General features: G+C 41.7%; 1 protein-coding gene across 4 annotated transcripts in view; it reads left to right on the top strand.

Moving 5' to 3' along the window:
* The window catches only part of CTPS2 (CTP synthase 2), a 249,215-nt gene extending 224,472 nt beyond the window's left edge, over positions 1 to 24,743 (top strand). For 3 of the 4 annotated variants that reach the window (XM_073565279.1, XM_073565278.1, XM_073565276.1), the window contains one exon: positions 21,381 to 24,743. In XM_073565279.1, the coding sequence (XP_073421380.1) occupies positions 21,381 to 21,432 (52 nt within the window). In that variant the 3' untranslated portion in view covers positions 21,433 to 24,743. Of the gene's footprint in view, positions 1 to 3,814; positions 3,895 to 21,380 lie in introns of all 4 variants that reach the window. The other variant, XM_073565277.1, reaches the window with a different exon arrangement.
* Positions 24,744 to 25,524: the final 781 nt, after the last annotated feature.

Genomic DNA, 25,524 nt, shown 5'->3' with positions numbered 1-25,524 from the left:
CAATTGTTCCAAAGGTTGAAGCCACTCACAGGGATTTTCCAATAAGGATCCCATGCCAGATACAAAAGCTCTGAATGGTGGTGGAAATTTCTCCTTGTGCACTTTTGGGAGAGCACGGAGTAGAGAGGAGTCCTTCATCCTGAAGTTTTGGTAAAGATTTCTTGATTTGGTTAATATGATCAGACACCAATGGCTGATAAACCTAGTTTTTGTTTTAACATGTTTAAAAGTTTTTTCTCATATAGACCTTTGTCCATGAGCGTCTTGAATCTTTTATTTAGGTACACGCACTGCAAAATAAATGAATATTAGATCAGATCTTATGTAAATCTATTGAAGTAGCATACTCCATAAAGTATGCACTTGTTCTTGTCTTTTTTCTTTCCTTCTCCTCCTTCATAATAAAAATAAGATGTTTTTTTTCCAATACACAGACGTCACTTTCTCTTTCTTTCAATGTAAAATGGATTCTGTACATTTCAGGATTGTACTATGAATAAGAACTGAATTATTCGAAACGCGTAAAGTTTGTACTGAATATCTTTGGCATTATTTGTCAGGAATGTTTTTAATCTTTAATTTTAACATGCAATAATAAAGGGCTTTGATTTTAATCATTACCTATGGATGTGACGCTGGATAAATCCAACATTTGCATCTTTACTAGGGACAATGTATTCAGACCTTTTGGTTATAAAAAAACCCCCTCCATTTTACTATATAAAACTTTATGCAAAATAGTATTTGTAGATATTTTATAGTTGCAAATCTTACAACGCGATGGTTGCTGCTGCGGCCACTGATTTTTTGCCGCCGTTAAACATCAACATTAAAACAATAGTAGGAGAGCTGAGTAGTGCGGTACCCAGCCAGCGTTATGGAGGAGAAGCAGGGACTTATTATACATTGCTGATACAGCGCTATCACATTCCACAGCACTTTACAGACATTGTCATCACTGTCCCCATTGGGGCTCACAATCTGAACTCCCTATTCGGATCTCTTTGGAGTGTGGGAGGAAAACGGAGGAAACCCACAGAAACACGCTGAGAACTCCTTATGGATTTTGTCCTTGGTGGGATTTGAGGTCAGGACCCCAATGCTGCAAAGCAACAGTGCTAACCACTGAGCCACTGTGCAGCCCTACCTACATTTTTGAAAACTGAACAGAGTGTTGTAAAAAAAAAAAACACTGTTGCAAAACTCACCTCTGTAACTATATTGAATCATTATTTTACCAGGAAATTATTGAAAGTGACTTAATAAATCCCTCCCCTCTTCACAACCCCCCCAAAAAAGTTTTGTTTAACTTGGCAGGGGCAGCTCATACAATGCTTCATTAAAAGTTTCATATATTATAATTTGTTATACTCTGCATGTGGTTGATTTCTTATATTGTGCTAATCTGCTTCTATCAGTGATTTTTCATCCACTACAGTTTCTAAATCTAAGTGTGAAGTGTGTGGGATATAATCTGTGCATTATCCACTCGTCCCTGCCCCCTAGTAACATATCACTTGAGGTATATTATGTATTTTTACACCTTAGAAGAGTTGAAATACCCAAGCATGACTTTAAAGTAATATGTCAGCAGGATTCCACTGTCAGAGACACCGCACTGCACTTGCTCATAGAGCCAGTGCGCGTGTCCTGAGTACAGAAGCAGTGCTGAAAGTTACCTGGGGAGCGGGGCAGCAGAGGTGACCATGTGTGCTTCAGGCTAATAGTGTCAGGGTCCAGTCAGCGCTGGAAGGTAAAGAAGCATAGGACCTGCGGACACTGAAAATGAGTAAGCTTGCACGGGACCTATGGTCATGTGACTGCAAGGGGGCGGGGCTTAGCGTCCTGTATTCAGATAGGACAGGACACCATACAAACAACTCAGAGTCAGGCAAAACAGAGGTCACAGCAGTACGGACAAACGAGGTACAGGAGGGACAAAGAGACGGGTAGTCAGACAGAGCCAAAGGTCATACACAAGAGGGCGACGTGGTACCAAGGGGACGAGCAGAGAGGAGTCGGGTCACAAGCAGAGAGTCATACACGAGAGGTAGCGTAGTACAAGAGGGTCAGGCAGAACTCGTAACAGGGACAGAACCAGATCACAACCGAACAAGCAAGCAAGATATCAGGCACAAGGCACACGTATACAAGAGGTCACTTAACTCAGCTGAGGGCAGGAGTATAACTGACACCGGACCCAGGTCCAGTGAGCACTAAATAGCCTCCTGCTGCCAGAGAGAGGCAGCACAATTAACCCATAGTGTAACCAGGACGGGTCAAAGCGAAATCCCGTCCTGGATCATGACATCCACACCTCAAACTGTTTATATTCGCATATAGGTTTTTCAAAGAAAAATCCAGCATTTGATTTGATATGTAAATGGCTAGGGTAGATCTGCAGCCTCTGTCACACCAGGTCTATTCCCCACCCAGCGCCGCCTTTTCCTGCTTGACTGATAGCCTCTATGCGGTGTAACTTCATAGAGCCACGCAGCAGCGATGTCTGTCGCATCCACCATAGCGCTATACACATTTCCATCTACAACCTGCACAATTCAGATGAAGGTGTGGATTCAGGGACGAAACGTTAATTGTTCTGAAGTTATCTCTGGTTACATGGAATTGCATGAATAAATACATTTCTTTACTTCTTTAAACTCAAACTGAAAATAGAGCTGAGGTATTCTGCGTGTTTTGTAATAATGCATACTTCCTTAAAGGGATTTCATACCCCAAGCTACTTATATGCACATGTAGCTCTTTCAAAGAAAAGTCCAGCGATACTTTTACTTAGACAATTTGAGAAATCATTGTTCAAGTTCGTATGCAAGCGAGTCTGAAGAACAATTTGTAGATCTGAAGCCTCTGTCACCCCAGCTCTATTCCCCATCTGGCACTGCCTCTTACTGCTTCAGTGATGATTACTTTCCCTGAAGTCATACTCTTTTGCCTGAAATGGAATCTTGTAGCAGGATTTTAACCCCAAACTATTTATATGTGCATGTAGCTCTTTCAAAGACAAGTCAATTAATACCTTTAAATGTCCAGACAGTTTCCCCATTACTGAGAAATTAGCATTTGACCTAATATGCAAATGAGGCTGAAGGACTATGGTAAATATGAAACCTTTATTACTCCAGCTCTATTCCCCACCCAGTGCTTCCTGCTCTTTCTTGACTGACAGTCCCTTTGCCTGATGTCATACAACATAGGGGCCGTCAGTCAAGCTTGAGAAGACCGCACTGGGCTGGTAATAGAGCTGGAGTGACAGAGGGTTCAGATCTACGAAAGCTACACATCCTTATTTGCATAGCAATTCAAACTCTTGATTTCTCAGTAGCAGAGGATTTGTGTTTAGACGAGCTACATGGGTATATAAATAGTATGGAATTGTGAAATCCTTCTGACAGATTCCTTTGCATTGAGACTGTAAGTCAAATAGATGGGGGCGTTGGGCGGAGGCATCAGATCTTCAGCCTCATTTGCATATAAATTTGAACGCATATTAATCAGTAACGGAGGAAAGGAATTGGCCATGTAAAGGTATTGCTGGACTTGTCTTTGAAGGAACTACATGCTCATATGTTCAATGGGTAGGAGAAGCTTTCAGATGACGAAAACTGATGCATCAAAAATGGTAAATACTGATGCATGCACCAAAAGTGGATCCAGTACACTGAAAAAAAAAACAACAACTACGGACTGATAACTTTTTACCAGATTGCCATTTAAGGAATTATTTGTACTGAATATCGTCAATGGAATTCAATGCTATTAAAATGATTATTCTCTTTCTTCTCCTGTTTTATAGGGATAGCTACAGTGACGCCAGTGAAGAAAGCTGCTCAGATAATTAACTGCATTCAGTAAATCGTGAGGATTAAATATCTGGTAACTGAATTTGTTAGGAATCTAATTACTTTTAATTTGCTAAAAGCATTCATTGTCCCTTGTTATTTATAAAAACAATTATTATAATTGTCTGTTAGCAGGTGTTATATTTGCACCGTGCAAATAAACAAAGCTATGAATCACGCAGGTGATTATTGGGCATAAATGCAAAAAATGGAAGATTATACAATAAAACATGGGGGAACATAGTCCTATTATGTGCAGAAAAATATGTAAAGCAGCTAGAGGAGAAAGCGCACGATAGTTTATCCAGAAAAATATTCCTATCATTGCTATTAAAAAAAGAAAATAAATTAAGACAAAAAATTTAAAGGAAACACTGGAGCTAATTTATTAAAGTACGTCAGAAATCTGTTTTAATTGGAGATGAAAATATCCTTCATGTCATGTTTTAGACACATAATAACTAATGTTGTTGAATTTTAAAGGGAACCTGTCAGTTCATACTAATTACCTTCTTGTTTAGGGGTGATCTGCAAGTAAATAGTGTTTAAAGGGAATCTGTCACCCCATTTTCGGCCTATAAGCTGCGGCCACCACCATCAGGGGCTTATCTACAGCATTCTGTAATGCTGTAGATAAGCCCCCGATGAAACCTGAAAGATAAGAAAAACATGTTAGATTATACTCACCGGGGGGGCGGAGTCGGGTGCGGTGGGTGTCGCGGTCCGGCACCTCCCATCTCCATACGATGATGTCCTCCCTCGGCTCCTGCGCAAGCGTTCTTTATCTGCCCTGTTGAGGGCAGAGTAAAGTACTGCAGTGTGCAGGCGTCGGGAAAGGTCAGAGAGGTCTGGATGGGACGGTGACACCGATCGGACCGGACCGAACGCCGTGGTGAGTATAATCTAACGTGTTTTTCTTATCTTTCAGGTTACATCGGGGGCTTATGTACAGCATTACAGAATGCTGTAGATAAGCCCCTTATGGCGGTGCCAGCAGCTGATACTCGAAAAATGGGGTGAGAGACTCCCTTTAAAACCTATTTAGCCAGCTACAGAGAGAAAATTAGTTATATTTTCCCTGCAGCCGCTTGCTTCCAATCATCGGGGCGGTGCAGGTGAGTGTTGCAGTCATCGCTCACTCTACAGAGAGCCGGCTATAATAACTCGTTAACACTATGATTGACATACTGCACTGTAGAGTGTGTGTACAGAGTGTGTGTGCAGATCAGAATGTCATTCAATGTACTGGGGACTGATTACAGCGCCTTCATGGATGACTGTAACTGCATAATTTAAATGCCATTTACCTGCAGATTGCCAGTATATTTCCAGGTAAATAGCCTTTCTCTAGGTGACAGATTCCCTTTAACCCCTTAAAAGCCATTGTGTATGTGAATCATGGGGCCTAGAACTAGAGCTCTCAAGGAATGCATCTAGCTAAATGTGTGGTGAGCATCTTTAACCCCCAGGTGCTTCACAGAACTTCATAACGTAGAGCCATGAAAATAAAAAATCACGTTTTTCCTACAAAAATGTTTTTTACCCCCAATTTTTTTATTTTCACAAGGGTCAGAGTAGAAAATGCACCTTAGTATTTTTTTTACAATTTCTCCACATATGTCGTCAAAAACTATTTTTGTGGCACCATAAAAATCTCAGAAGGGCAGAATCGTCATATTGAACTTCTGATTTTGCTGGACTGGTTTGAGGGTGCCATGTCACATTGGCAGGGCCCCCTGAGGTGCCAGAACAGAAGAAATACCCCATAAATTACATCATTTTACAAACTACACCTCTCATTTAATTCACCTAGGGGTGCAGTGAGCATGTTGATGCCACATGTGCCTCTTAGAAATTTATACCATTGAGTGTTGAAGAAAGAATAATTGCATTTTTACTGCTAAAATACTGCGCAATCATGCTGTGATCGGTCCGTCAGATTGACAGAACTGAGTATGGGGACCGACATCGTGGGTCTCCGCATCTCTTCCCATGCTGCTCAGCTGTCAGCGACCGTTGTCGGCACTGAATTGTCACTGTGTGGCCGAGATGTCAGTCTGCACACGCTCCATCTCCTGTGGCCATTTCTCTGAAGCTCAAGCCCCTATGGTATGAAAAATAAGATAACAGGTCCATGGTAAGTTAGAATTCCTCTTATTTAGACAGGGAAGGTCACAGTGCAACCTCTTATTTTATGCAGTATAATTTTATAATTCCCAATTACTTATATACTTATACTATGTATTCCACAAGGAAGTAACACTTGTACACCGGTAAACACACATTTTGGTGCCTCAAATGTTAGACCTGTTTTTGGATGTATTTGACCTGCTGATTCAAAAAAATGGCAATTGTTTTCATACATAATATATGCCATATACCACTTTTCACTGCTCTCCCGTAAGAAATCAGGTTTTGATGTAGTCTTAAAATTAATTCCTTTTAACCCCTTCATCTCCAAGCCTGTTTTCACCTTCCTGACCAGGCCAAGTTTTACAACTCTGACCAATGTCAGTTTATGAATTTGTAATTCTGTAACACTTCAACATATACCAGTGTTTCTAAGAATGGTTTTTTGTGACACATTGTACTTCATGTTAGTGGTAAATTTTGGTCGAAATGATTTGCGTTTATTATTAAAATATTGAAAATTTTACAAAAAAAAGTGAAAATTTCACAATTTTCAAACTTTGAATTGTTATGCAATTAAACCAGAGAATTATAACACACAAGAGTGATAATAAATAACATTTACCACATGTCTACTTTACATCAACATCATTTTTAAAAAATAATATTTCTTATTAGAAATTTAGAAGGGTTAAAATTATATCAGCAATTTCTTGATTTTTCCACAAATATTTATATAACTAGCTGAAGAGCCCGGCGTTGCCTGGGCATAGTAACCAACTGTGGTTAGTTATAACAAATTCTAATGATTATATTGCACATAAAAACATTTCACATCATATATTCAACACTACAGATTTGCAACACAAATTAACTATATTATTACCCAAGTATTGATAGTATTTTTTTTTCAAATTCATTCAAGAGCCTTTTGATAAACAACATTTTTGGTTTTTCCTTTCGGTGCAAAGATGAACAGATTTTTGGCAGTTCCAACTCTTGAACAGGCCACGTAAAGTTGACCATGAGAAAATCATGGAGATTGAAAATCTATCCCTACTACTTAAATCGATCCCTACTACTTTCAAGGACTGTCCCTGAGCATTGTTAATGGACATTGCAAATAGCAGTTGAACTGGAAACTGGAGGCGTTTAAAATCAAAAGGCAAATCAGATGGAATGAGTGGAATTCTTGGAATAAAAATGTCCTATCCTTTGGCACATCCTGTTGCTGAGCTGTGTATCTAATCCTATCCTGTGTGATACTGCCTGCTGAACCGTGTATCTAATCCTATCCTGTGGTATCTAATCCTATCCTATGTAATACTGTCTGCTGAGCTGTATATCTAATACTATCCTGTGTGATACTGTCTGCTGAGCCGTGTATCCAATCGTATCCTTTGTGATACTGTCTGCTGACCTGTGCATCTAATCCTATCCTTGTGATACTGATTGCTGAACCGTGTATCTAATCCTATCCTGTGTGATACTGCCTGCTGAGCCATGTGTCTAATCCTCCTGTGTGATTCTGACTGCTGAACCATGTATCTAATCCTATCCTGTTGTATCTAATCCTATCCTGTGTGATACTGTCTGCTGAGCCATGTATCTAATCCTATCCTGTGTGATACTGACTGCTGACCCGTGTCTAATCCTATCCTGTGTAATACTGTCTGCTGAGTCATGTATCTAATCCTATCCTGTGTTATACTGTCTGCTGAGCCGTGTATCTAATCCTATTTGTGTTACTGTCTGCTGAGCTGTGTATCTAATCCTATCCTGTGTGTTACTGTCTGCTGAGCTGTGTATCTAATCCTATTGTTGCGCCCGCCGGCGCTCACCTGGGGTCCTCATGCCGGCGCCCCCCCTCTCCGCTCACGCGCCGTCCCCTGTCTGGCTTTGCAGGGGTTCGGCGCGTCGGAGGTCCGCGCATGCGCGCTCACCCTTCCTCGGCCTCTGTGCATCCTGGGGGCACGTGACCCAGTGGCTCCGCCCCATCATGGCGGCGCCCACCGGGTATTTCAGCTGGGCGTCTGGACAGGTAAGACGCCTGTTTGTCTTAGCCCGTGGCGCCCGCTATCCTTGCGCAGCGTCACCCTTGGCCATCAGGTCCCCGCGCATCCTCTGTGCTGCGCTCTCCTGTATCTCTGCCTTTGTCCCCGCCTGTAGCCTGCTCCCGTGTCTTCCTGTCTCTGCCTACCGTCCTCCTTGGTTCCTCTGCTTCCTCCTCCTGTGTTCCCGTGCCGGTCCCTCTCCTGTACCTCTGCCCTATTGTTGCCTGCCTCCTGTATTTTATGCTCCTTCCCCTGTCTCGTTCCTTGTCTCATTTCCCAGGCCCAGCCTTTCCTAACCCTTTTTCCCTCATCTTCCTTTCAGCTTCTGGTCCCGGTTCCGTCCTGACCCTTCGGGCTTCCACAGCCTGCCTCCTGCTTCTTTGGATCTACTCTACCCCTCGTATACCTTTCCACACTCTGATCTGCTCTCCTGTATTTACCCTGGGTTGTCCCTTTGGTTCCGGCTGTCGTGGTTCCATCTCCCTTGGGCCTGCCCCTAACGCTCCCTGTATAGGGGGTGGTCATCACCTGGTCCGCTCGCCCTCGGGGGCTCTGGAGCCACGACCCAGAGGGTCCACTCTCAGGTTTTCTACCTAGAAACCCTAACACCTATCCTGTGTGATACAGTCTGCTGAGCCGTGTATCTAATCCTATCCTATGTGATACTGGCCTCCCCTTGGGCTCCCACTGCAGTTTGTGTCAGAGGGTGGTCTGTGTCAGCACGGTAATAAATTGTGTTATTTCCAGCTTTACAGAAGGACGATAACACCATAGAAATTATAAGAATAATAGGCCTCAGTTACCACAACTGTCTGCAAGGAAAACTGTTGCTCATATCAACCAATCACAGCTCGGCTTTCATCTTTTAAACAGCTCTGGTGAAATGAAAGATGCTTTGGTTGCTATGTGGAGTGTGCGTGGCTTGATACACAAACATACATATATACACTCAGTTTTATATATATAGATTATAATTTAATATATATTAAAATAGTGTGGCTGGACCACAGACTTAGCACAAAGGAATTATGTGCTGAAATGGTGATTGGTCGCTGTATCGCAGAATTAGCACTCCAGATTTATATGCTGGAAGGTCAGTTTGACACAGGATCCTATCTATCTGAACTAGCTGACAATAAACCGCTTCGCTAACTATCTGCCTACTTGCAGCAGCAGCATCCTCTCTACATTGTTACACTCACAAAATAGGACTGAAGCCACATGTCTGTGTTTTTTTATGGAGACGAACATGTGACTTCGGCAGCCAATGACACAAATCCTTGTGTCTGGATGTTGTGGATGGCTTCTACTCCCTGATTGGCTGCCGAAATCTCCACACATTGTTAATTAATAAATAAATAATCAGAATAACAGTCAGCCTCTCCTCTGACCTCTCCCCACCCTCTTTCCTCACCAAACACATCCCCTTGCTCATCATACAGCACCACTATCCTAGCCAAAGTCCTAACAAAAATATTAATAGAAACTTGATAATTTACCGAACATAGACCGAATTTTGCCAATTTTGAGGAAAATGATCAGGAATCCGAACAGGAATCCAAATGGGCAAGGTTCATGTCGAATTTGAGATTGGCAAATGTTTTCCAAACAAGTTCAATCATCTCTAGCTACTACTACCTGTATAGTTGTCGCTAGGCCCTAATACTGTGGCTGCTGCTAGGTGATGGTATTGTGTTTGATTTTAACTTTGAAATAGCTGGGACATGTTGTCAACTTCTCCAAGTGACTTGTGTGTTGCAGGGCTAGTAATTAGTGTAAGCAGCTTCCTCTTATGATCCATATGCAATACTCCTCCCTTTTTAAACCCACAATAGTCAATTTCTGGCTGCCAGTTACAGGTTGTACTTTCTCTGGTTCACACCTGCTGCACTGCTCTTACTTAGCCTCTTTATTCCTGTGTTTGAATTCGGCTTGTGTTTTGACTACCTCTTGATTTTATTGCTGATTTTTGTATTCCTGGTTCTGACCCAGCATTCTGATTATTCTCTGCCATCATGTTCCAACGGTCAGCTGCCACTGTATGGACGCAACCCAGAGGGCCCTTTGTAAGTTCAGCTTCCTGGATAGGGAATAAAGGGAAAAGACCAGGGTTCCCCTGAGGTTGTGCAAAGCCTGATCGTGGAAGCCTTTTTAAGATCTGTCAGCTTTTCACTGACAGTGCTCTATTACAGAAAAGTTTGAGATGTTTTTTTCATGCCTTCTTAACTTTGAATTTGTATGCAAATGAGGGGCTATTGTGCACTCTTGGTGTGGTCAAGAGTTTGTTGCCACTAGTCATTTGCATAATGTGTGTCTTCCCCCACTTTTTGTCCTGTGGAAGAAGTTTTTCATCCTGAAGAATTATGTTAACTTTGAAATGCGTTGACAAATAAATAATCCCATATGCTTCCTGTGTGTACGTGGATTCGCTTTTTCACCCACCAGCAGTGCGTAACATCCACAATCTCCTTTCCTTACATTCACTTCTTCTGATTGACAGTGTTCGCGTCCAAGAGTGAGGATTGTCTGAATACTGCTGGCATGTGTTCTTGTGTACTAACATTGCCTATCCCCAGACATGCGCTCACAATGGCCTGGCGCCTTCTTGTCTATGTCTTCTTTCTGCTGCTTCTGCTCGCTTCACTAATGTTCCTGGAAGTGTAGCATGCGGCTTCAGAAAGTAGTTCTCTGAAGCCACTCGCTACACTTCTGTGTGTATTACTGTAAAGAGCAGCATCAGCCTAAAGAATACAGCCGGGCATTGGAAGTACAAATGTGCATTCACGCCAGCAGCATTCAGAAATTGCTCGCTCTGGGAAGTGAGCACTGTCAATCAAAAGCGGGTTAACACTTCTAATGTGCAAGTGAGTAGACTAGGTTCTTTATCCAACATCCGCACCATCTTGCGTTGAAATCTCTTGTCAATTTTTCTTTTCCATCCACATCTAGGGAGGTTAGCCACAGTGCCCATGGGCTTTAAACTTCTTGATGACACTGCGCACGGTAGACACAGGAACATTCAGGTCTTTGGAGATGGACTTGGAGCCTTGAGATTGCTCATGCTTCCTCACAATTTGGTTTCTCAAGTCCTCAGACAGTTCTTTGGTCTTCTTTCTTTTCTCCATGCTCAATGTGGTACACACAAGGACACAGGACAGAGGTTGAGTCAACTTTAATGCATGTCAACTGGCTGCAAGTGTGATTTAGTTATTGCCAACACCTGTTAGGTGCCACAGGTAAGTTACAGGTGCTGTTAATTACACAAATTAGAGAAGCATCACATGATTTTTCGAACAGTGCCAATACTTTTTTCCACCCTCTTTTTTATGTTTGGTGTGGAATTATATCCAATTTGGCTTTAGGACAATTCTTTTTGTGTTTTTTCATTTAAGACAAATTAAATGAAGATAATACCAAAGAATTTGTGTTTGTAATCATTTTCAGGAAGAAACTGAGTATTATCTGACAGAATTGCAGGGGTGTCAATACTTTTGGCCACAACTGTATAGCTCATGTTTGATAACTCTAAAATTCTTACTTTTTAATCCCTCTTCAGTACATATTATGTCGTCCATTGTATGTCCCACATTTCTCAGATCATAAATTCCTTTTTCTCTGGATATGCATTACAATTTTACATTGTTTACATACTTCCTTACACATGTTATATTTCACCATTTTAATTAATTAATTCTCCAAGGCTTTAATCCAATACTTGGAATTATAACTCCTAAAGCCTTGGAGACTTAATCGTCTTATGAGTAAGAAATCACACTTGTCATAATTACGCAACACTAAATGATTTTACTGTCTGACTGCAGGAAAACATTCGTTAATGAGCTCAACAAAGTCACATGTATTTTTTGATTAGAAATGTACATGTTCTGCTCAGTGGTATCCTGACAACGTCTAGAACCCTGGTCCTTCATCACTAACAGATCAGAGATAAGAAGAACTACTGGATGGACGTCGTTCAAAGTGCTTGGTACAACTGACTTTGGTTTCCAAGAGATTTTATTAATTTTAGTAATTTGGCATTTATTTTTAAAAGAAAACCTGGCCTTTCTCTTTCCAATCTATTTAGCTTACCTGCTTCATTAGCATGCTTGCCAACTCTTCCCAAATGTTCAGTATTTCACATTAGTATTTGGGAGCCAAAACCAGGATTGGGTTAAAAATACAGAAGTGGTGATGTTTTTTGTTTCTTTTAAATATCTTTTTATTATTATTATTATTATTATTATTTATTTATGTAGCACTATTGATTCCATGGTGCTGTACATGAGAAGGGGTTACATACAAATTACAGATATCACTTACAGTAAACAAACTAACAATGACAGACTGATACAGAGGGGAGAGAGGACCCTGCCCTTTCGGGCTTACATGCTACAGGATGGTAGGGAAGGAGACAGTAGGTTGGTGGGTTGCAGCAGTTCCGGTGTTGGTTGAGATGATATCTCCGGTAGTGGTGAGGAGGTAGCGGCGTCATTGCAGGCAGTAGGCTTTCTTGAAGAGGTGGGTTTTCAGGTTCCGTCTGAAGGATCCAAGTGTGGTTGATAGTCGATCTTGTTGGGGCAAAGAATTCCAGAGAATAGGGGCTATTCGGGAGAAGTCTTGGAGGCGGTTGGGTGAGGAGCGAATAAGTGTGGAGGAGAGAAGGAGGTCTTGGGAGGACCGTAGATTACGTGAGGGAAGGTATCGTGAGATTAGTTCAGAGACATATGGGGGACACAGGTTATAGATGGCCTTGTAGGTCAGTATTAGTAATTTGAACTGGTTACCCTGAGGGAATGGGAGCCAGTGAAGAGATTTGCAGAGGGGAGAAGCGGAGCAGTAGCGAGGAGAGAGATGAATTAGTCGGGCAGCAGAGTTAAGGATGGACTGGAGAGGTGCAAGAGTGTTAGCAGGGAGACCACAGAAAAGGATGTTTCAGTAGTCGAGGCAGGAGATGATGAGGGCATGTACAAGCATTTTAGTAGATTGAGGGTTGAGGAAAGGACGGATTCTGGAAATATTTTTGAGCTGGAGGCGACAGGAGGTAGAAAGAGCTTGGATGTGCGGTTTGAAGGACAGGGCAGAGTCAAAGGTTACTCCGAGGCAGCAGACTTCTGGTACTGGGGAAGTGTGATGTCATTAATTGTTATAGTTAGGTCGGGTAAGGAAGATCTGTGAGATGGAGGAAACATGATGAGTTCAGATTTGTCTACATTGAGTTTGAGGAAGCGAGAGGAGAAGAAGGAGGATATGGCTGATAGACACTCTGGGATTCTGGACAGCAGAGAGGTGATGTCTGGGCCAGAGAGGTAGATCTGAGTGTCATCAGCATAAAGGTTGTAGTGGAATCTGTGGGACTTTATGAGTTACCCCAGACCAAGTGTATAGATTGAGAAGAGTAGGGGTCCTAAAACAGAGCCTTGGGGGACTCCAACAGAGAGAGGGTGGGATGAGGAGGTGGTGTGGGAGTGGGAGACGCAGAATGTGCGGTTGGAAAGGTATGAGGTGATCCAGGATAGGGCAAGGCCTTTGATGCCGAAGGAGGAGAGGATCTGTAGTAGGAGGCAATGGTCAACTGTGTCAAATGCAGAGGACAGGTCTAGAAGCAGGAGTATAGAGTATTGTCCATTTGATTTGGCTGTAAGTAGGTCGTTAGTAATTTTGGTCAGCGCTGTCTCAGTGGAGTGATGGGAGCGGAAACCAAATTGTAGATTGTCAAAGAGCAAGTTAGATGATAGGTGGGAGGAAAGTTCAGCATGGACGTGCTGTTCCAGGAGTTTGGAAGCGAATGGTAGCAATGATATTGGGCGATAGCTGGACATAGCGGTTGGGTCGAGGGTTGGCTTTTTAAGGATAGGCGTGATTGTGGCATGCTTGAAAGCAGAAGGGAAGGTACCGGACGCTAGTGATAGGTTGAAGAGGTGGGTTATGGATGGGATAAGTGTGGTGGTGAGGTTGGGGAGGAGGTGGGATGGGATGGGGTCAAGTGCACAGGTTGTGAGGTGCGATTTGGAGAAGAGGCGATTAAGCTCCCCTTCAGTGATTTTGGAAAGTGAGGTTATGGGGTTTGGGCATTGGTCTGGAATACAAAGGGGTTGTGGTGGTTGAGTGATGAAGACTTGCCTTGTTTGGTCAATCTTGTTTTTGAAGTGTGTGGCAAAGTCCTCGGCAGAGATGAGGGAGGTTGGAGGAGTTTTGAATAACTGTTTTGGGTTGTAAGATAGGGAAGATACGAGGTTTGTGAAGTAGGCCTGTTTAGCAGAGGTGAGGGCAGATTTGAAATCGAGTGTTGCCTGTTTGAATGTGGTGAAGTCATCTTGCGAATTTGTTTTCTTCCAGCGCCGCTCTGCAATCCTGGACACTTGCCGGAGCTTTTTAGTGGTGTTATTGTGCCAGGGTTGTCTGTTGATACGTCGCATTCTGCAATGAACAAGAGGGGCAACCGTGTCAATAGCTGATGCGAGAGTGGCATTGTAGAAAACAGTGGCACCGTCTGTGTCATGGAGTGAGGATATGGATGCCAGTGGTAGAATAGAGTCAGAGAGCACGTGGGTGTCTAGGTGTGCAAGGTTTCTGCAGGGGTGTGCGTGTTGCTGGACATGGGTGCCAGGTGAGGAGGACAGGGATGAGAAAGTGAGTAGATGATGGTCAGATAGAGGGAAAGGGGAGTTGGTGAAGCTAGAAAGAGAGCAGAGACGGGTGAAGACCAAGTCTAATATGTGTCCATCTGTGTGGGTGGCTGAGGAGGACCACTGAGTAAGTCCAAAGGATGAAGTAAGGGACAAGAGTTTGGAGGCTGCTGACTGAAGGGTATCAGTGGGGATGTTGAAGTCACCCATGATGATAGTGGGGGTGTGAGTTGAAAGAATATGAAGAAGCCAGGTAGAGAATTAGTCAATGAAGGCAGTGGTCGGGCCTGGAGGTCGGTATATGACGGCCACTTGGAGGTTGGAGGGAGAGTAGATGCGGACAGAGTGGACTTCAAAAGAGGGAAGGATTAGGGAGGGAAGAGGTGGGATTGGGTTGAAGGTGCAGTTGGAAGAAAGGAGAAGACCCACTCCTCCACCGTGTCTGTTGCCAGGGCGAGGAGTGTGGGTAAAGTGGAGGGCGCCTTAACACAGCGCAGCAGGGGAGGCGGTGTCAGAGGGTGTCATCCATGTTTCTGTGAGGCCGAGGAAGGCAAGATTGTGAGAGAGAAAGAGGACATGAATCACATGGAGCTTATTGCATATGGAGCGGGCATTCCAAAGTGCTCCCAAGAGAGGGAGCAGGGGATTGGGTGTCAATGGCACAGGTTTTAAGTTGGAAAGATTGTGGTAGTTCTTATTAGATAGGGAGGGGTAGGAAGGGGAAGTAGTGGGGGGTGAGAGCTGTGGGGGTCCAGGATTGGGAGATATGTCGCCAGCAGTGAGGAGGAGAGTGGGCAGCTTGTTTTATGTTTCGTTCGGACAGATTTGAGGTTGAGGAGCAGTTCACCAGAGGAGGTCAGGTGGGGAGGAAAGAGGGAAGGGGAGATGATTATTTGGTTAGAGGCTGCTGGGGTTTGGGGATAGCGAAGGAGAGTGAGGACTAAAGGAGCAAACACTGTGAGGGCATATGTAAACATGGTGAAGAAATAAGATAGGTTAAGAAAAGCTAGGTCCAAGTAATAAGAATGGCTTACTCAGCAGACATACCCAAAAGAGACAGGTAGATAGTGTGTGGTCCTGACTCCTGCCGAGACTAACTGCCATAGTAATAGCTGCATTATCTTGATACTTTATTAGGTTTTTATGAAAATTACAACCGTGTCTTAACATGGTATACATCCAAAAAAGGTACAATAAGATATTACAGTATTATCCTTCAATAAGCGATATCAATTTACATGGCAAGTTTCTTAGAAATAGTAATTTCAAATCTTCATCCTAAAGCAATTTATCTGTATTTTTCCTACTGCTGTATCTCGCAGAATAGTGAAACAGTGCCTACATATCTATACAACAAGTATTGAACATTAGTATAGATGAACATATATGGGAAGTATAGAAAAGGGGGTTCAAGGGGGAGTGGGGGAAGGAACGATGGTACTCTTTAATTTCAAAGATGGGCAATGGTATTGGCGGTTATTGAGTGCTAATTCCGTGAGAACTAGCAAGCAGAGCTTTGGTAACTGGTTATAATTTGACGGGTTTTGGAGTGGAGATCTGACACTAACCCACTGCCTCAGATTCCCGGTTTGTTGCCTTAAGATATTCAGCAGACTCTCTATATGATACCCACGGCGCCCAGATTACCCTAAATTTATTTCTTGAAAAATGAGTGTAAAATCAAATTTCTTCTATATAATAAATCAGATCTACCTTTTGGATCCACTCAATAACACTCGGGCAGTTCTGAGATCTCTATTTCGTTGGGATGATTAATTTGGCCGCTTTTATCACATGACCACCAAATATGCAGAAACGTCCCGTTCTCTTTAGTACATCTTCAGCAGGTTGGGGATACATTGGGGCACCATGTATGCATCTTTACTGGGGTGTTGTACCATCTTATAATGGTATTATATGAATTTTCTTGGACTCTAACACATCTGGATGGGCCAAACGAATTTTTATATATGTGCTCAACCTCCCAGTCATGTAGTTTAATGTCAAGTTCTTTCTCCCATGCTGAAATATAGGCCCGTTTAATAGGTAGCGAGTCTGTTAGAAGAATTTGGTATAATTTTGCTAAAATTACTTTGGGCTGTTTGTGTTGGGTTATTAATGACTCAAAAGTTGTTCATTCTGTAATTGGGAGTCCAGGATGATGTGTTTCTATTATACTTTTCCTCTGATTGTTCCACCCCTGGTTTTGGCTTCCAAATACTGATGTGAAATACTGACCAAATACTGAATGTATGAATGTGGCTTACATGTGCGGGGGTCCAAGAGGTAAAGGGGCTTCTACTATCTCCAAAGCAGGTCATAATGTTGAGCTGTTTAACTGCAAAGGGCCCATAAATTATTCTTGCTCATGAGGTTCCTTTGACCTCATGATTCTCATTTGCTCTGACATGCACTGTGAGCTGTGAGGTCTTATATAGACAGGTGTGCGCCTTTACAAATCAAGTCCTATTAGATTAATTACACACAGCTGGACTCCAATGAAGGTGTAGAACCATGTCAAGGAGGATCACAAGGAAATGGACAGCATGTGACTTAAATATGAGTGTCTGAGCAAAGGGTCTGAATACTTATGACCATGTGATATTTCAGTTTTTCTTTTTTAATAAATTTGCCAAAATATCTACATTTTCAGTCAAGATTGTACATTAATGAGAAAAAAAAATGAACTTTTTTTGAATTTACCAAATGGCTGCAATGAAACAAAGAGTGAAAAATGTAAAGGGGTCTGAATACTTTCCGAACCCACTGTATATACGTCAGTTGAAGTTGATATGTTGAAAGCGAGAAAAATATGTAAGCTTTAGGATCTATTACATTTGACGAGTGAAATTTTCTGGATGAGCGGTTCAGCGTATCCCTGAATTAATAGATCTTGCAGGATATACGTAGTATGCAGTGGATAACATCTAAAAAAAAAAGTGTTCCAAGGAAGCCAAATGCAGGGCCTACAACAAGGTCATGTGTGCCCAAGGCTCATCGGTTCATGTGGCAAATGAAAACAGTAATGTAAGTAGTATTATGTTATTTTAAAGGAATCTATGCCCAGTATTCTGCAAGTCATGCGATATTACGCTGCCTAGCTACAATTAATTTTCTCTTTGGGTAACCACCACCTGTGTCACATATAGGTTCATTTATAGACGTGGTCACATCATACAAAGTTGTATCTGCTGTACAATGCATTTTTTTCCATATTCCTTTTTTTATTGTTGTAGAAACATTTAGTCTGTGTGCACACGTTGCAGATTTTTAGCATTTTTGCCACTTTTTTTGCCGTGAAAACACGGCGTAAACGCAAAACATCTGCAACCCATTGTAGTCCATGACATTCTGCAATGCTGTTCTAATGCTGCGTATATTTCCGCGGCGGAATCGCATAGCGGAAAAATACGCAGCGTGCTCATTGTTTTTGCGGAGTCGCGGGGATTCCGCACACATTGGAATGCATTGTTCCGCTTACTTTCTGCATGTGGCTAAGCCCACCATGCGCAAAGTAAGCAGAACATGTGCGGATGGTCCCCAGGGTCTGGAGGAGAGGAGACTGTCCTCCATGCCCTGGGTACCATATCCCTGTGAAAAATAGAGTTAAAATAAAAAAGTGATATTCTCACCTTCCGGCGGCCCCCGCAGCGTTCCCACCTGTCAGCCACGCTCCTGGCATCTTCCGGTCCTAGTGATGCCTTGCGACAATGACCTGTGATGTCGTAGCGGCAATTCTGCATGTTGGAACATAGCCTTATGCTGTATATAAAAAAAGTGCTCTTAGTGGGACTATATGGTAAGCTCAACTCTGTATATACTCTGTGTTTGGAAATCCATGACAATGCAGACTGTAGATCATTGCTGCTTTCCCACAATGCTGGTCATTTGTCTTAACATGATTTTTTGGCAGCGATATAAATCAGCATGTATCACAATGAGTGATTTACATTGCTTATGTGCCACACTTCAGATCATTTCTGTATTATTAAGAGAAATGTAAGACGACATCCCGCAGTCACATTCATATTTTAACCAGTTCCACATTTTTGTCATTGTGTTTTTTTTTACCAAATTATGTGTCTTATCTGCAACCTTTTCATATGTAATTATAGAGATTCTCAATAGAAAGAAAGACAGATCTGGAGAGCTTTTATAATTTCTGCTTAAAAAAAAAATCGTTCACCACCAAAAATGATACTTAAAAAAAAATAATATAAGCATAAACTAAACAATAAGGGGTCGAATCATCAAAGATTTTATGACAAAATATTGTTGTAAAATTCTTTTCAAAATTGCAACATTTTTGCGCAACACGGAGTTGCACAAAAATTTTGCAACTTTTGCCATTTTCACGACCGTTTGAAACAATGCCAGCGGTTCTTACTGCAGAAATTTTACTCCAGTCTTGCACAGCGCCAATATTAACGAATTGTCCCCAAAACAATTTTCCCATTTGTTACATAAATAAAATGTAAAATCTACATATATACGTATGGCATCGCAATGTCCGCTTCAGTCCAAACTAATAAAATATCACAATATTTTTGTCTGAAAAGTAGATGCCTAAAATAGAGAAAATGTGACACACATGCTGCTTTTTTGTCACTTCTTCTCCCCCCAAAATTTTTATTGCATATTGAATACTTTGAAAACATAATAAAAAAATAAGGAATATATTTAGCAAAAAGAAGAACTGTTTTTGTTGCCCATAACATCCAAAGCTCCGGTTTAAATCTGTACCTTGATTGGTTGATAGGAGCAACATAGACAGTTTTTCTTTTAGATAGTTTTGATAAACTTACCCTAAAGTGGAAAACTGACAGCTGGCTATTAGGCCACGTTTCAGGCACAATTCATGTCCCTGGTAGACTTGGGGGCCTGGCTTTCATGGACAAACATTACCTCTCCTGTGGTGACGTCAAGGGATGCCAATGGGCTAACAGAGAGAGCCCTCCCCTTCTGTCCCAATAATTAGATGCTGAGGTTGCTATTGATTTAACAGAACAACAGAGCAAACAGAGTAACCATAAACCACCAATAAAATTAAAAATTGTTTATTGAAAAATTCACTTAAAAAGATGATTACCATAAAATACATATGAGTCAAATAAGAAGGAAAAAGATGGTGCGCATCAAAATAATCCAGTATACAAAGCAGCATTCAATATAAAATACATCTATTCAATGAATCTCATGAAACCATGTTATTGAGAAGAACAAGTAGCCATAAGCAAAAAGGTAAAACAGAAATAGTAAGTTAAAAGTAGTGTTGTTTACCCATGATGAGGGAGCATTAAGTGAGCTCACCAGCCCTGCCCCGACGCGCGTTTCGCGTATAGCTTTCCCAAGGGGAGGTAACATTGATTGTAGCATCTAAGAGTTTTACCAGTCAGGATTGGCATAAATCAGATCCTGGCCATAGCAGTGGAACATCTGATGTATACTTTATTACAGCTGTGGCCTGCTGGTAATGGCACAAGCAGAGCTCTTGCGCTGTGTCATTTACTGGCCGTACCATTAGGTTCCTTTGGCTGAAAGAGCACCAATTTGGACCAAATAGTACCTCCATTTGCTTGCCTAAGTCTGTAACTTCACCTTGAGATCTAGTTTGGTGTATGAAGTCTAAATTTGGCCCATCTAATCACATAGAATTAGGCACTATCAATTGGGCTCTTTCATGTTGCACTATACAGGGGCACCATGGCATCAAGGCCAGATCTTTATTCTGCTACAAGGACAACTCCATATATTTTGTATGTCTTTTTCCGTATTCCAGCATGGTACACCATGGCTAATGCATTTTGCCATCATTTGACCAGAAACATTGCCATCATGATGTACAACTCTTCCATGATGGAACATCCAGTCATTGCTCTTCAGTACATGACGTGCTTCTAATTTCTTCTCAGTGTAAGTCATTGCTGGTGCTTCCCATCTTCCAGAAGAAGTGGATGTTACTTGAATGATTCTGATGAGCAATTCTGGTATCATGAGTGTGTGTTGGTTAGCAACTTACTTTTCTGAAAGGAACGATGTCATTGCTATCTCATTATAGCAACAGTGAAGGCAATTTTAATCACTGTAGATAATCTTAGAGATTTGTATGTACGGTATGTATATGGCCAATTTTCTTGAATTGACCATAACACCGTTTTTTCCTGTAGTCAGTTGGTCAGGTTTTGGAGCTCTTTGATGCTGATTGCATGAACCTGTTGTCATCCAGTGCTGTAGACACGGTTTTAGTTGTCTATAAGGTGTTCTATCCTCTATGCCTTACCCCTGGATCTTTAACATTTTTTCAGAGTCCTGGGTCTTTTCTTCCAGACCGATGAAGAAACTTTCACTTGCATGATTAAAGGAGCTGTCATAAAATAATAAAATAAGCAGTACTTGCCTGTTAACATGTCTTATCTTCCCTTACCTCCATAATGTACATGACGACCATAACTGGCTTACAGTATCTATAACATGGTCTTATAGAAAACTATTTTATATACATTTTCCACTTGTAATTTTCTAAAACTTGCTCATACCATGTAACAACTACATAATAACAAATAATGGGCTTGGTAATGACTATAATAAACCACCATCTGAGTAAAGTATATCCATTAGCTTTTCTTATGTTCCACTATTTATGTTACCATTTCGTACCACATTTTTCAGATATCAACTTAATGTATATTGTTCGTTTATTTTTTTACTAGATTAAAAGCTTTCCAGAGACCGAAAAGAAACAGAATTGTTCACCAGAACTAAACCCAGCAGAAAAGTGAAAGCCCACACCTCAGCCTCCAGGAATACTTATAAGAATGACGACATAATGCATAAAATCCAATTGTCTTTTATTCTTTGTTTTGTGGAAATCTTTTTCAGGGCTCATGCACACGGCACCATCACCATCCTGAACAACCTACAAGTTGCATGGGACTGTAATACTGAAGCCATATAGGTGCATGGATCCTTCTTGTTCTGCAGGTGTATGCATTCTGCATCCAATGAAAATGGAGGCATAGTCCATCAGATGCTGTATAATGGAGAATATCTCCATAGTGTCATGTGGCCTCTTAGTTTAAAGTCAGAGATTCTATATTCATTCATACAAACACTGTGGTCACAACTGTGACCATACAACTTAAACAACTGCTAGCTGAACAAACTATCACTAACAACATCTTCATACATATAATCCCAGCAAGAAAGCACACAGATGAACGGCAGACTAGGGCAGACAAATCACCACATTAACAGACGGAGCTTTTTATCTGAAGTATTGCGATGTATAGTTCAGTCAAAAAACGGAGGAGCTTGCATGAAGAAACTTGAATATTTCAATGTGTCATGAAAAAAGAAGAAAAATGCAGCACTCACCAATAGATGTGAAATAAAGATGCACAGTTTTTCAGCTCTATTGGTGAGTGCTGCATTTTTCTTCTTTTTTCATGATACATTGACATCTTCATACATATGCATGTTCGGCTCATACAAGCATGCATGTGTTCTCAATAGGATAGTTTAGTAAAGCTGAATTAACTCTCAGCACACAACAATTTATCCCAATTTCCCAATACACGCAAGTTGAGTTGATTTGATTTGGGTGTATCGATTCATGGGACTTTGATCCATCAGACAGGTCAGTGCACTGTGACCATTTGATGGGAGGCTCACAAATCTCTTACCTTCCAGAAACTTGGCATGGCTGTTGATTAGCTGGGCTTAGTCCAACTGATCCTCTGGTTTTCCAGAAGGAAAGTGATTTATGAGCCTCCCGTCCAGCAGTCACATTGCACTGACCTATCCGATGGCATGTGACAACTCTGCTTGGCCTAATTTTCATGTATTTTCAAAGGATAGAGAGGAGAAAGCCATTGCCAGACTTCAACTCTTTCTCTCCCTCAATATCGTCTATCAGGGGGAGAGTCGAGGTTCCAATACATATCAGATGGTTGTCTGTTACTTCCAAAATTAGCGTTTTTTGACGACTTTCTTCTAATGTGTACTAGAACCTGAAGACACCTCTGTCAGCGGCTCAGCTCCCTAAAGAAGAAGACACAAATCTAGCTTCATATGTTCTATGTAAATCTGTGACAAAACCTCACCATTTCTCTGTTTAAGATCGGATCTAGATTGAAGTACATGACGGGTGCATTGCTTTTTTTTTTGGGATGTTTTATTACAGCACTATACAACTTGTTCACTCTTCGTATGCTTTAGTTGGCATCCTGCAAAGTAGATTAAATAACCCATAATAAAACGCAACACAATGTTCACGTTAAATGTTGCATAGATCCACATTGTCTGTATAATACTGATGATAGATTGTACTATATATACACTCACTGGCCACTTTATTAGGTACACCTGTCCAACTGTGTGTTAAGACTTAATTTCTAATCAGCCAATCACATGGCGGCAACTCAGTGCATTTAGGCATGTAGACATGGTCAAGACAATCTCCTGCAGTTCAAACCGAGCATCAGTATGGGGAAGAAAGGTGATTTGAGTGCCTTTGAACGTGGCATGATTGTTGGTGCCAGAAGGGCTGGTCTGAGTATTTCAGAAACTGCTGATCTACTGGGATTTTCACGCACAACCATCTCTAGGGTTTACAGAGAATGGTCCGAAAAAGAAAAAAAATCCAGTGAGCGGCAGTTCTGTGGCCGGAAATGCCTTGTTGATGCCAGAGGTCAGAGGAGAATGGGCAGACTGGTTCGAGCTGATAGAAAGGCAACAGTGACTCAAATTGCCACCCGTTACAACCAAGGTAGGCAGAAGAGCATCTCTGAACGCACAGTGCGTCGAACTTTGAGGCAGATGGGCTACAGCAGCAGAAGACCACACTGGGTACCACTCCTCTCAGCTAAGAACAGGAAACTGAGGCTACAATTTGCACAAGCTCATCGAAATTGGACAGTAGAAGATTGGAAAAACATTGCCTGGTCTGATGAGTCTCGATTTCTGCTGCGACATTCGGATGGTAGGGTCAGAATTTGGCGTAAACAACATGAAAGCATGGATCCATCCTGCCTTGTATCAACGGTTCAGGCTGGTGGTGGTGGTGTCATGGTGTGGGGAATTTTTTCTTGGCACTCTTTGGGCCCCTTGGTACCAATTGAGCATCGTTGCAACGCCACAGCCTACCTGAGTATTGTTGCTGACCATGTCCATCCCTTTATGACCACAATGTACCCAACATCTGATGGCTACTTTCAGCAGGATAATGCGGCATGTCATAAAGCTCGAATCATCTCAGATTGGTTTCTTGAACATGACAATGAGTTCACTGTACTCAAATGGCCTCCTCAGTCACCAGATCTCAATCCAATAGAGCATCTTTGGGATGTGGTGGAACGGGAGATTCGCATCAGGGATGTGCAGCCGACAAATCTGCGCCAACTGTGTGATGCCATCATGTCAATATGGTCCAAAATCTCTGAGGAATGCTTCCAGCACCTTGTTGAATCTCTGCCACGAAGAATTGAGGCAGTTCTGAAGGCAAAAGGGGGTCCAACCCCTTACTAGCATGGTGTACCTAATAAAGTGGCCAGTGACTGTATATTATATAGTAAGCGTTAGACCTTAGGTAGCGTTCACTCCAGAAATGCAGTTTTTGTATAAACACGTGCAGTTTTTAACACGTGCAGTTTTTATTGCTTTCCACAGCAACAAAACCATAAACATAAATCCCTAGCCTTGTTGTGGTCCTAACTAAACACTATAGATCCTGACTACATCATACACATCTGAGCTAGCCCCAGTTCGGTCCAACATAACTGCTATGGTCTATAGCAAATATTACTCGCAGTTTGACACTTTTGGCTTATTTTTCTATTGAGCTCCAAAACACATCCAGCCTGCTCAGCCTCCACAGCAGAGTGACATAATTTAACATCTAGCCTATTTATAAGTAGAGATAGCCAGATGTACTAATGAAAGTCTAACCCTAGCTCACATTTTTTGGGATGCCATGTTGAGAAGAGGATGGAGATTTTGATGTTTGCTTGGAATTCTTCTGCAAAGTATATTTTTTATTATATTTAAAGGTTATATAATAAAGTCTTTACAGTAGATATATGTCTTTGATATCCTCTTCTATCACATACTTTTCATTGAGTTCTTAATCATATCTCTTTTGCAGTAGTAAAGTGGGTGACAGATCAGAAAATAAGTAGCAGACTATCAGAGTTTAGGCGTTTATCCGGAAAAGTGATTTAAGGTCCAGCTGGTCATCCATATCCAGTGAAATGCAAGTAACCTGTAGGGGGGCGAGATTTCAAAAGTGTGATGAAAAGGTGCATCATGGAATCCAGCTTTTCTTTTTACATCCACAGATAACATTCCAGATAAAATAGGAACAGAAATAGAAAGAAAAAAAAAGGGACTACTCCTTTTTCATGTCAGTCTTTTCATTTCTGTTCCTATTTTATCTGGAATGAATTACATTAAATAAAAATGTTATCGGTGGACTTTAAAAGAAAAGCTGGATTGCATGATAGACCTTTTCTTCACATTTTTGACAGATCAGAGTGCCTGGTATTTCAGCTCATATGAGGGTTGTTGCTGCATATATTTAATTAGTTTAGCTGTTTACATGTTCCTGAGCTGGGTGACAACTCTCTGTTAGAGCGCTAATGACAGTCATACTAACTGTTACCCAGAATTCCCAGCTTTTACTGGACCACGACATATCAAGGGCACATCAACAACATACCAACTGTAACATTTATATTTGTCATTTTATACGGGAGATTCTAAATGCTTAAGGCCTCTTTCACACTTCAGTTTTTTGTGTCAGTTAAAATCCGCCAAAAGGACGGATAGCGGATCCGTTTTAGTACTGATGACAACGGA

This window comes from Dendrobates tinctorius, unplaced genomic scaffold (genome assembly GCF_039654945.1).
Source record: "Dendrobates tinctorius isolate UK_male_01 unplaced genomic scaffold, ASM3965494v1 ptg000016l, whole genome shotgun sequence".
In the NCBI taxonomy this organism is placed as follows: domain Eukaryota; kingdom Metazoa; phylum Chordata; class Amphibia; order Anura; family Dendrobatidae; genus Dendrobates; species Dendrobates tinctorius.
Note: the sequence above shows the minus strand (reverse complement) of the source record. Positions and strands in the feature narration are given on the sequence as shown.